This window comes from Enhydra lutris, unplaced genomic scaffold, assembly GCF_002288905.1.
Source record: "Enhydra lutris kenyoni isolate GAN:26980312 unplaced genomic scaffold, ASM228890v2 scaffoldscaffold7, whole genome shotgun sequence".
Taxonomy (NCBI): Eukaryota; Metazoa; Chordata; class Mammalia; order Carnivora; family Mustelidae; genus Enhydra; species Enhydra lutris.
Genome location: NW_019154091.1, coordinates 21,003,906 through 21,017,137, shown reverse-complemented (window position 1 = coordinate 21,017,137; position 13,232 = coordinate 21,003,906). Strand labels below are relative to the sequence as shown.

The window sequence follows — 13,232 nt, the reverse complement described above, 5'->3', positions numbered from 1 at the left end:
CCTAAACTTTAATCCTCCACCTTTTGCAATTATGCATTATGCACCAGCCATCCAGAGGCTAACTGAATGTTTGGCCGTAAAATACAAGGGGATTCAGAAAGTTATAATCTAATAGAAAAGTATCAACATGAGAGGAAACCCCTGACCCTGAAAACACAGTATAACCTAACTAAATAAAAAAGAACCCTCCAAAAATCACTTTAGCTCCTATAAGCCTGAAGGATTCTTATAAAAACCTTTGTGACACTTCAAGATTTTAAATTACCCTGACCTTCACCATGGCCTGGATGAGCATCTTTATAGCAGGAAGAGAAGAGGAGCTTGTCGGCAACTCAGAACAGACTCAGCCAGTGTGGTAGAATGACAGTAATGTATACAGCATCAAATTTGGAAAGTGGAGGTTCCTGGTTCCAAATAAAGAAGGATCCTAGCTTTCCCAGGTTTTGTCTGGGTCAAGAACTTCTCCTTGGAGTCCTAGATGCCCAAACTGAAGATCGTTTAAAGATTCAGTCATTCTTCTTTTCTTCCTATTGTACCATCCTAAAGATAATCTATTTCAGATGATAGATCAGTATGTCGAATTCAGCTCCATTCAACATATGTGTATTGAGTGTTCCTTCTGTGCCAGAAGATAGGAGTGAACCACAGTCCCTTCAGTTTGGTGGGTTGTAATGTATATGAATGCAGGTGGTACAAGATAGACTGTGATCCTTGTTCTAAAAGGACAGCACTCTCTCTCTCTCAGGGAAAAGATGAGATTGAATAGTGTCTGGAGGATTACAGTCAATAAATTCAGCAAATATGACTGAGAACCCAAATATGGGTCTGGCTCTCTTTTTAGAAGTATAGCCAGGACCTATGCATGAAACAAAGAGCTATGGAATATGTGAAAAATGTTATGAAGAAAAATAAAGAAGGGTAATGGGACCCAGTGGTGGGAAGAGCCGGACAGCTGTTCCACCAAAGAGTGGTCAAAGAAAGCTCTTATAAAATGACATCTGAAGGATGAATAAAACTTCTTCATAGAGTGCCATCACTGAAAGAAGGGTATTATAGGCAGAAAGGGTTAGCATACACAAAGGAAGGAGTGTGCATGGAAGTTTCCAAGATGGCTAGTGCATGTGGCACAAGCGAAGAGGAGAAATGACTGAATATATAGGCAGGGGCCAGACTCTTAAAATTTAGCCAAGAAGTTTAGGTTATATTCTGTATAAGAAGTTTAGGTTATATTCTGTATATAAGGAATGGAGGACACTAATGTTACTTAAGTGGGAGAGAAGAGTATGAAGGAAGGTAAGCCTTTGCAGCATTTTGCTGGGAAGTCAAACAAGTACACAAAATGGAGGCAAGGAGTTTCATTTTTAGGCTTTTAGGACTTAGGGTAGCACACTTAATTAAGAGAAATCAGATTTTGTTCAAAGATAGTGAGTCAGAGGACGGGTCCAAGATTTGACACCGAGAACACAGGAGAATGGTTTTGAATATTTACTAAACACAGGAGGTGGTTTAGGGCAGGAGAAACTGGGAGTTTGGAAACACATTGAGTATGATGCCTCTATGGGATGTTAATGTGGAGATGCCTAGTGAGGTGTCGGAGGTGAAGGTCTGGGTCCAAGAAGTGCATCTGGGTTGACAGACCTTTGTCGGTCTTCAATGTAGAGTTCTGGTGTTTAAGCATGGGGTGTGGAGGTTTTGCAAATTAAGGCATGCAGAAGGGCAAGAAAAAGTTGTCTCTCAAGGTCCCTCAGAACTATTTCCTTCATCCCTCTAGTGCACTTTAGAATTTCAATTGTATTGAAATTATACACTGTCAACAAATCTTTATGCCACTCATTTTATTCTACCTTATCCCTGCTAGTTTTTGTTTGCTTATCTTCGTAACACTGCATGTTCTCAGAGTTCTTAGAATATATTTCACACATCTTTGACTCCACTGTGTCACCATCCTAAAAACTGGGCCATGGTAAATCCTCAGAATATTTGTTAAATGATCTTTTACTTCTCTAGTTAGTTCCCAGACTCCTCTTTATTCATAAGATTCTCATTTCACTCTCGGTAGGTATAATCAGGATTAATGGGATCTGAAATTTTAATATTTGGATTCCCAGAATAGAAGTATAGGAAAGATGAGCACACATACATTTATGAAGCGCTTAAGCATAAATTTCATGTCATCCTATAATTTGTTCTCTCAATCTTTGATCTTCATGAGGAAAAATAATGTTGTGAGCCCATAAAAAATATTCTGCTTAAAAATACTCATTTCTCATAGGCACATCGAAGACACACATAAGGCAATCTGTTCTTTGGTTAGAAGTTGCAGATATATTTAGGGTGTATTTGCATCTCTGCATCTGCCAACCCTGGATTTGTCAGGTTGCTGCAGGAGAGGTTAATCTGTCAGCTGCTGTAAATATTCCAGCAGCCACAACTGAGCTGCTCTACATACATTTCTGCGGTGTTGTGCGCCTCTAGCCTCTTCAGTTCGGGTACCTGTGTTCAGGGTACTTCAGAGTACTGCACGATGGAAGAATCCCTCATCTGGATGGGGGGGAGGTCCTTTGGGGAAGGGGAGATTTAGTGATGGTTATAGGTATCTTCTTCCAGCTTGGTATCGTGAAGGGACAGTGATCATCACATACGTGCACATGCAGAAGGAACAAAAAAGTTCAGTGTCAAAGCAGAAAAGGAGAGCAGGAGAAAAGAGGAAGGAAAGCAAAGGACAGAAAGGGTTGAAAGGATTGAAACCATGAGAGGACGTCATGCTAAGTGAAAGAAGTCAGGCAGAGGAAAACATACGGTATGAATTCACTTATATGTGAAATCTAAAAAACGAAACAATACAAAACAGAAACAGACCTGTGGATACAGAGGACAATCAGATTGTTGCCAGAGAAGAGGGGCAGAAGAGATGGGCAAAATAGGAGATGGGGATAAAGAGGTATCATCTTCTAGTTAAGAAATAAGTAAGACAGGGATACAATGTATAGACTATAAGGAATATGGTTAATAATATGTAACAACTTTGTGTGGTGACAAATAGTAGCTAGATTTATCATGGTGATCACTTCCTAATGTACATGAATATTGAATCACTATGTTGTACACATGAAACTAATACAATATTGCATGTCAAGAGGACTTCAAGAGGAGAAAGAACAAGCAAGCAAGCAGCAAGGAAGCTGAATGGATAAAGAAGATGTGGTCCACATATACAATGGAGTATTAGTCAGCCATCAGAAAGAATGAACACCCACCATTTGCATCAACATGGATGGAACTGGAGGGGGTAATGCTAAGTGAAATAAGTCAAGCGGAGAAAGACAATTATCATATGGCTTCACTCATATGTGGAACGTAAGGAATAATGCAGAGGACCGCAAAGGAAAGGAGGGAAAATTGAATGGGAAGAAATCAGAGAGGGAGACAAACCATGAGAGATGCTGGACTCTGATAAGCACTGGGTGTTATACGCAACTAAGGAATCATTGAACACTATATCAAAAGCTAATGATGTACTATATGCTGGCTAACTGAATATAATAAAAATTTTGAAAAAAGACAAGAAAGAAGCAAACGAACAAAAAAGAGGGGAAAGTGGTAGGCTTTTGGTCCTGATGTGCATTTACAGAATTTATGTCACCTTTATTCCTACATATTAGGTGACATTCATATTTCCTACCCTAGAACAAAAAAACAGGAGAAAGTCAAATAAAAAAAGCAGTGAACTTTTTTTTTTTTTTAAATCTGTGGTACAGTTAAAATGCTGAACTCACTATACCTTTGCCTCTTATCTCACAGTTGTTCAGATCAATAAAAATTATATTGCTGCTAAATGTCCTCCGTAGAGGCAGCTTCAGAGACATCTGAAAGCCTGTAGCAAGAGACTTTATGTTTGATGCACTGTCCCAAATGGAACCATCCCATTTCTGCTAATAAGATTCACTAAATTCTACAAGTTTCAAAGCTTTCTCCTGAACAAAGAAGACTATTTAAAACAAGAATTGTATTTTTCTTACATGTGCTTATTCACTCAATGTTCACATATTCAGTCAACAAATCGACTACATGCCTAGTCCATGGCAGTGACCCTGCTGAAGATGAAGAGCCATTCTCAGGATAGGGGGAAAGACATAGCCCTCGGTCAGGCTGGTCACTTCAAAGATGTTTGCTGGCCTGGGAGCCAGGGAAGAATCAGGAGAGACACTTAACTGTGGGACTGGGGACAACTTCTTAGACGAAGTGGCACTTTCATGATGTTTTTAAGTACTTCTGTGATGAAGTAGGAGCTAACCAGGTTCAGGGAAGAGGTGGGGGTGGTGGTTCATTCTAGAAAGAGGGGATATCAACTATAAAGCCATTACAAGAACCAGATTATTGTTGATCTGTTGGATTTTTTAAGTAATCAGAACTGTATCTTTTATTTCTCAATTCACTTAATCCCAATCATCTCATAATGGATTTCTTTTACTTAGGTAAAATATTTCTTTACCCTTTCTTCTTTTTTTCCCTCAACTTGTCAGGCCAAATTGGAACATGCATGAGCACACACATAAACGTATATATTTACACATATATGTGTGAATAAATACGTATGGACGTAACTATGCAGATTTGTTTTTCATAAGCCTGTTGCAGAGTAAGATGACAGAGGGTATCAACTTAGAAAGTATGAAGTTTTGTTGAGTACTCCAAACTTCTCTTACTTGAATATTTTAAGATTTGCTTTTCAGATTTCTATAGATCAACTAAGAAAAAAAAAAACACCACATTTTTAGGATGAAGAATCCTAAGCTCTCAATCTTATCATACTCAGTCTTCTTCTTCTGGTAAAACCCATACTGTTGTGTATTTTTCCTAAGTGTGGCAACACAAACTGCATACCACACTTGATGCTGACATGTTTTCTTTCCTATTTTATGTTTTACTTTAATGGCCCCATTCATGATATTTTGGGGTTTTCCTTGTTTTCAAAGGCAGCTCATTAAGCTGGAAATTATAAGGACCATCTGTGATGATTCTGTGGTCCTATTCATGGGTGACTAATAACCATCCTTTAATTTTACCTGTGTGGATTGAAGTTTTAAAATGCTTATATATATTAAACATGTAATGTTACTGTCATCGTTTTGCATGTTTTAAAAAGCCCCTTTATGTTGTCTCCTTTTGCATTTTTTTTTTAAGATTTTATTTATTTATTTGACAGACAGAGATCTGTCAGACAACAGGCAGAGAGGCAGGCAGAGAGAGAGAGAGAGAGAGAGGGAAGCAGGCTCCCTACTGAGCAGAGAGCCCGATGTGGGCTCGATCCCACGGCCCTGGGATGACCTGAGCCGAAGGCAGAGGCTTTAACCCAGTGAGCCACCCAGGTGCCCCCCTTTTGCATTTCTGAGATAGAATTCACTTTCATGTCTTTATTTAGGGTGTAGAGTGTTATTCCCATCTGGAAGTCTTTCAAGTTCCTCAGAAGACTTTAAGTGTTATGGCTAATACTACAAATACCAGAACAGTATTTTGGCAGGTTACAGGGCTTTTCTGACAATATATTAGTTCACCCAATGTTTTTATTTTTAAGGTAGGTAGAGTATAATTACATAAGTATAAGTACATAAGGAAAGTAATAACAGATATTCAAAAGAGTAAAATGCAGCATGCTTGTGTTTTAGGAGTAAGTGCTGACATTAAGTATTTTTACCTCATACTCAAGATTTCAAATTTTTTTTAAATGATTTTATTTATTTGTCAGAGAGAGAGCAAGACTGAGGGGGGGAGAGAGCGAGAGAGAGCATGCAATCAGAGGGAGAGTCAGGCAGAGGAAGAAGCAGGCTCTCCGTTGAGCAAGGAGCCAGATGCAGGACTCCATCCGAGAACGCTGGGATCATGACCTGAGCTGAAGGCAGATGCTTAACCAACTGAGCCACCTAGGCGCTCCTCAAATATGTTCTTTTTTTAGAAAAGATTTTATTTATATATTTGACAGAGAGGGAGAGCACAATCAGAGGGAGCAGCAGAGGCAGAGGGAGAAGCAGGCTCTCCGCCGAGCAGGGAGCCCAATGCAGGACTCGATCCCAGGACCCTGGGATCATGACCTGAACCAAAGGCAGACACTTAACTGACTGAGCCACCCAGGCACCCTCCTTAAATATGTTTTAAAAGAGTTTTTATTTTCTGATTTATTTTGATTATTAGAATATAATGATTTCGTTTTTGAGCATGATTTATGTGTTTTCATTGGCTGAACAACGTTTCTCTTACATTTTAATTATCATTACCTGGAAAATGTGATTACAAATAAGAAACAAATGAAAAAGCTTTATCATCTTATTTTTTAGTCACATATTAATATTACAATAAAGAAATTCTCTTTTTCAACCTAATCTTTTCACTTTTATTTTACTTTTAAACTTTCTATGAAAGATCTACATGAAGATGTAGAATGGAATTATGCAGGTTTTTTTTTCCTGCACCATATCAAATACTCCGAAAATTGATAACTATTACCCAAATATTTTGGAGGCAAAGACCAAGTTTCAGATCTATTACCTAGATTAATGAATGGTAAAATAATACTTAACAGAAATTTTTATACTCATCCTTAAAAAAATAAAAATAAGTGGATACCAATGACCAATGAAAAACAGACACCATGGCTTTTCTCTCTCTATTAGCTCCATTTTAATTGTTTTTCATAAGAATCTTTGATGGCAACGTTTAGTCGTTTTGACATTTGTAGCTTTTGGGTGGTATTAGCATGGGGAAAAATAAAAAGCAATAATTGCTAGAACTAAGGAAATATTTTTGTTAATAAGATCCTAAATTAAATTATAGATACTTTTTAATTTTAAATGCTTAATCATGCATGGTCTCATTTTTAAGTCCCACTTTTTTTGGCATCAAATGGATGCACTCACCATTTTCTGGAGAAAGGAGCATCAGGTAATATCCTCTAAAGAAGGGTATAGGATAAAGTCTACTTGGGAGTTAAATAGAAATTTGATAGCTTATTCCTTTAAGTTATCTTTTTAGTTTTACAAATGAATTACTACTCATTTATGTTTTTTTCTTGCCTTTTCTTCCTTTTTATCATTCTCAGTGGATTCATCTTACCTTCTATACTGTATAATCTAAAAATGTACCCAGTTATAGTAATACTTAGAATTATTGATAACAATGAGCTCTAAATGCAGGGACTGGTAGATGGAGAGAAAATTCTGAAACATATTAAATGAAATCATTACTGACATTACTTATCACTGTCTACCACAGTATACAGATAGCATATTATCCATGAAAAAAAGCTTCACTTTTTCCTCTCTACAAAATGAATAAAAAATTTGCAAGTTGATGACTATCAAATTCCTTAAGGTATTGAATCATAAGAAAGATCTCAATAAAACAAACTAATGAGTGAAGTTCATGGAGGACAGAACAGAATATCCCAAGAAAAGAACTGCTGCTCAGTTTGCATGGGAGAATGTATGTGGAAACCTACTGGCAGGGACTAAGGATTTCTAATACTCCAGTGTTGATGGAGAGAGCCAGCTGCATGCTAACCATGTCATGCAACATAGAAAGTAGCTGTGAGATGCCAAGGAAGCTGCGTGAGACATTCGCCAAGAGACCAGGTGTTTCGCACGTAGATAAAATGTGTTCTACAGCTGGATACCTCTGTTTTATTAGTGGTACCTGAGGAGAGCAGCAACTTTAGTAACTAATGGAAAGTCAGTTTGTTTTTCATTTTTCTGATTCACGTACGCATGTTAAAGCTTCTGAGTTATGCCAGAAAGTTCCAACTGGTAGTACATGTATTAATTAGGGCCATGTTTGCCTTTAGGTACAGTAATTATTTTCTGCACAGAGTAATAATAATTGCTCTTCTAAAAGAAGCTTCAAAGTTCATGTGAGTGAAATATAGCTTGTTTTTTAGCAAGCATTCACGTGATCATTCTGAATATTCACATGGTTAAGCCTTCTTAAGCCAATGTTGATTAATGTTTATAGTGAAGCAATAAATGCAATTATTAAATTTATCATCAGCTTTTATTTATGGTGACTCTTTTGCCAGTGTTCAAATATTAATCTTGTATGAAAGTTGAATATGTTCCATATCATGGAAAGCTGCTAGAAACTGGCCCATGAAAGCTGTAATACTGTGATGTAGCAATCCCTACTTTTTGCCCCACGTGCAAAATAAGGCAAATCTGTCAGCCTTAGATCCCACCCAGGAGGATTGCTTTGTCAGAATTGCAGAATTCATCATTAAAGAATTGTTTAGCTTTAATACTATACTAGCACAATCCCCAGTATAGCATTGTAATGAGGCTCCTGTTAGAATATGACTTTGTTTCCTCTGAGCATCCTGTTATTATGTAATAATATTAAGGGATAGCCATCCTTACGTTAGCCTGTGTTTGAAGGACACAATTACCTTTGACTTTTCTGTGCACTTGATTTTGAGTTTCCATTTTTTATTTTTTATTTTTTTTAATAAAGATTTTTATTTATTTATTTGTCAGAGAGAGAGAGAGAGAGGGAGAGAGAGCAAGCACAGGCAGACAGAGCAAGAATGGCAGGCAGAGGGAGAAGCAGGCTCCCTGCTGAGCAAGGAGCCCGATGTGGGACTCGATCCCAGGACACTGGGATCATGACCTGAGCCGAAGGCAGCTGCTTAACCAACTGAGCCACCCAGGCGTCCCCATTTTTTATTTTTTTAAAAAGATTTTATTTATTTATTAGGGAAGGACACAGAGAGAGAGAGCTTGAGGAGGGTAGGGTCAGTGGGAGAAGCAGACTCCACGCTGAGCAGGGACCCTGAATTTGGGACTTGATCCCGGGATTCCAGGATCATGACCCGAGCCAAAGGCCATTACTTAATCAACTGAGCCACCCAAGCACCCGAGAGTTTCCATTTTTGTTCAGGAAAAATATCTGTAAATGTAATGTTGTTAATATATGTTACCCTGGAAAAAATATTTATTTCATGTGATTCTGTGAGGTCATTAAATTTTCTTTAGAAAGTCATGACTGGTCTGTGAGAAAGGATTCTATAAGTATACCGATAGAGACAAATTTTTCTGTGTTTATGATTGAGGGAGCCAAATAAATATTTATGTAAATACAATTATATGAAAGCCAAAGTTGTATGTAGTTAATAGAATATAAAATAATTTAAACAGGGGCGCCTGGGTGGCTCAGTGGGTTAAAGCCTCTGCCTTCGGCTCAGGTCATGATCCCAGGGTTCTGGGATCGAGCCCTACATCGGGCTCTCTGCTCAGCGGGGAGCCCACTTCCCCCTCTCTCTCTGCCTTCCTCTCTGCCTCCTTGTGATCTCTCTCTCTCTGTCAAATAAATAAATAAAATCTTTAAAAAAATAATTTAAACAGGAACTCTTTAAGATGGATAATGTGAAAGCAAAGAATCTTTGGACCCATTGGTTGGTGATGTTAACTTCACGTTTTCTGTCCTTCAGGGTGTCGTGAGACCCACTGGGGGATACGCTGTGATGCTAAACTGGACGATGTCTTCTATCTATGGACTTAAACCTGGAGAGGTAATCATGGTTTTAAATTCATGATACAGCACATTTCCCTGGTGAACATGTATGTATTTTATTATTTCTTATTTTTTAGGTGTGGTGGGCAGCCTCTGACTTAGGCTGGGTTGTTGGACATTCCTATATCTGTTATGGACCCCTTCTACATGGGAACACAACAGTTCTGTATGAGGTAATAAAATGAAATTAATACCACCTAAAGATAATTATTTTTTACTGAAACTTTTAAAGAAATAGTGTCTAAGTGGGAACAGAAAAATTTGGATCGGGGGCAGGAGACTTTTTTTTATATATTCTTCCAGTTAAAAATATGATGTCAAAAAGAGAAAGGGACACAGAAAATAATAGCCACCATTTAAATTGTGACTAAAACCAGTAAAAGTTATTTTATGAAAAACATATACTAATCAGCTTGATGTCTATCCCGAAAGGATTTCTAGAAAGTATTGTACTAAAGTTATTGCAATAGAATAAAAGGGTTTTTTAAAAATAATCATTCCCTTTGAAGTAAACAAAATAAACCTCCACACTGAATACTTATAATGAACTGTGGTATGGGTAACATAAACGCAACAGAGCTGAAGGTGCCATTCTAAGTATTTATATTTGAAAGTATTAGGCTGCCTTTAGAGCTGGAGAATATATTGTTCTTGTACATTTACCGTCAGCCTTTTATTATTTTTTTAGTTTATTTGAAACAAATAATAGGGGCTCAGTTGTTTGTCTTTATCCTGGAATGATGTGCTCAAGAAGAGTAGATACTTGATAAGTATTTTTATGTAAAAGATTAAATATAATAACTACATTCTAAAACCCTTTATCTGAACTCTGGTTTCTTTAATACACTGTGTAAACATCTTCTATTCTTTCTGATAATAAAACAAAGCTTTTTAGACCTTTGCCCACTTCTAGCTATCCCATCTTTATTTTATTCTCCGCCAGGCTCCTTGAAAAAAGTACCAAATCCATACTGTGTGAATTTCATATTCTTCTAGCTGCTTTTTTATCCCACTGTGGTGCAATTCCTGTCGACATCACTTCCTAGAATCTACTGCAGCAGAGGTCAACATTGACTTCATAAATGACCAAGTCAAAAGGTCTTCAGTCTGATTTTCTTTTCACTCTCTCAGTGCATCAGCACGCTTGTTTCCTGCAAGTAATTCTCTCTCCTCTTGAGCTCCATGCCCTCTTGCTGTTGTACTGTTTCTTCTTTCTGGCATAACTTTTCCTGTGTCTTTCCTTAACTGGTTAATTCCTACTATGCTTGAAGACTCTGCTTAGATGTTACCATCTTTTCAGTTTCCTCATACAGCCTTTGGTTTTGTTTCGTGCCTTTTCTGTGGTTCCAGCTGCCCCCTGAGCATATGTCTATCACTGATCACTGAGCCGAGCATACTGCTTTGATATTATCCGTTTATATCTAGTACAGCGTGAGACCCTCCAAAACCAGTCTTGCAGCACAGTGCATAGCATACCCTAAACGCAATGAATTCTCATGCAACCACATTGAGCTCCACTTCTCTGTTCTTCCCTCTCTCAGACAGCTTGACCTCCTTTCCTCTCTCAGTTTCTCTTGTTTTGGTCCTAAACATTAGGGTTTATAAGGGTGTTATTCTTAGTCTTCTTTTCTCATTCTGCTTATATTTTGGGGGTAATCTTCCTGCAGTTGGATTTGAGTAGTACTAATTTTGAGTAGTACAATCCCAAGGTTTCCAACTACTCCTGTCTATATCAGAGCTTCCTGATGAGCACCAGCTTACTGGTAGCCCATCTTTGGATGGTGTGTACACACCTTATGGTCAAGATGACGTGAACTGAACTCACCATCTCCATGCTTCCCTGCAAAACTCATTTTCTTTTCACGTGCTTTCCATGTACTCTGTAGTTTTGTTAATTTTACCTGAATCTACCCAGTCCTCGAAACTAAGAATTAAGAAGTGATTCAGATTTCATGATCTTTACATATCACGCCCTATCACTCATTATACTTTGTTGAATATATGTTTTAGTACCTATCAAAAGTGTTCTCTCTCTTCCCTGCCTCCTGCCATATATTCAAAGCTGATATTCAGCCAACGTGCAGAAGTATGTCATTGACTGATACATATTCTGTGTTTGGCTTCTGATCTGACTTGCACCTGTGCTCTCCAGTTGTATATTTCAGGTTATCATCTGATAATTAGTCTATAGCACGTTCTAACAGGTGTTTCTGCCTTTAAATGCCCTTCAAGGATACCTCTATTCTACCTCCAATTTCTGAGCTTTCCCCACTTATAATTATCTGTCTAAAATGCAAAAGCCAACATAGAACTTGTTGCCTAATATCCTTCAAAGGATTGAGTTCTGCTTTTGCAAAGATGAAAATGACATACTTTTCTCTATTCCTCCTTCCAATTAGAACTAAAAGTCACAAGCATGTCTAGAACATGAAAAGACAGAAAGGTGGACAGAAGAAGGGAAACTGGTTTTAGGGATCTTGGGACCCAAGGATCAACATGGTGCTAAGACCCCGGGTTTTATTTTTTCTGCGTATATTGTAGATTTCTGCTGAAAAACCTGGCAACACAGAAATGCCAATGATAACAACAAAAAAACTAACCCAAAAACTAAACCAAACACAGAGAGAGAGAAAGAGAGAGAGAGAGAAAAGGAAAAAAGAAACACAATCTCTTAAGCCAAAGGAGTAGGAAAGGGACAACCTAAGTAAAACACAAAACTTTAGATGGCTCTACTCTAGGAAAACACCACAGAAAGATCCATGCTGTCTCTCCCCGCCACCCACCACTACCAAAAGCTGAGTTTAGACTTCTGCATTTGTCGAGCTGTAAGGAGGAACAGTAACCCTCCATCTTCCCGTAGGGTGTCAGAGAAGTTTGACTAGGGAGCCAAGACTTCTATCCCTGCCTAGTAGTAATGAGGACCCCTCAAACTTGCAATGACAGATAAGCCCATAGGAGTCTGGACTTAGACCTCCTCCCACCAATAATGAGGTACCCCTCTTACTCCCTATTGGGGTGGTTTTCAGAGGAGGCCATGCAGGGAGCAGTAACAGGGCACATTTACCTCCCCCGATCAGGGAGTTATCAGTGGAAGCCCACTGTTGGAAGTGGAACCCAGCCAGCAGCAGTGAGAAGCATTCTCCCAGTTGGATATCAGTGGAGGCCAAATGAAGTATCTGGATTTCTAACCCTTCCTGTTCCTTCCTCAATGGAGTGAAATTAAAGTAAAGCCATCTGCAATGAAAGAGGTCAACATGAGCCAGTCTCCTATTATAATATATACAATATCCAAGCTTTGATGAAAAAAAAAATTACCCCTCATTTCAAGAACTAGAGTGACCTCAAGCTGATGAAAAAAAAAATTGATAGAGACCAACACTGAGATGGCAGAGATGTTAGAATTATCTGACAAAGATTTTAAAGGAGGCATGATAAAAGTGCTTCCATATGATATTTGAACATTCTTGAGAGAAATGGAAAAATAGAAGGTCACAATAAAGGTATAGAAATTATAAAGGGCAGCCATATGGAAGAAAATTACAATAACCAAAATTAAAACTCATTGGATGGGGTGGGTGAAATAGGTGAAGGGGATTTAGAGGTACAGACTTCCAGTTGTCAAAGAAATAAGTCACAGAGATGGAAAGTACAACATAAGGAATATAGTCAATAATAATTCA

The 13,232-nt window shown here is 38.1% G+C and overlaps 1 protein-coding gene across 1 annotated transcript in view; it reads left to right on the top strand.

Annotated features, from left to right (window-relative positions):
• LOC111142159 (acyl-CoA synthetase short chain family member 3) overlaps window positions 1–13,232 on the top strand; it is a 153,632-nt gene that overhangs the window by 58,813 nt on the left and 81,587 nt on the right. Inside the window, exons 6-7 of the mRNA XM_022495151.1 lie at window positions 9,470–9,550; window positions 9,630–9,725. Of these exons, the coding sequence (XP_022350859.1) occupies window positions 9,470–9,550; window positions 9,630–9,725 (177 nt within the window). The remainder of the gene's footprint in view (window positions 1–9,469; window positions 9,551–9,629; window positions 9,726–13,232) is intronic.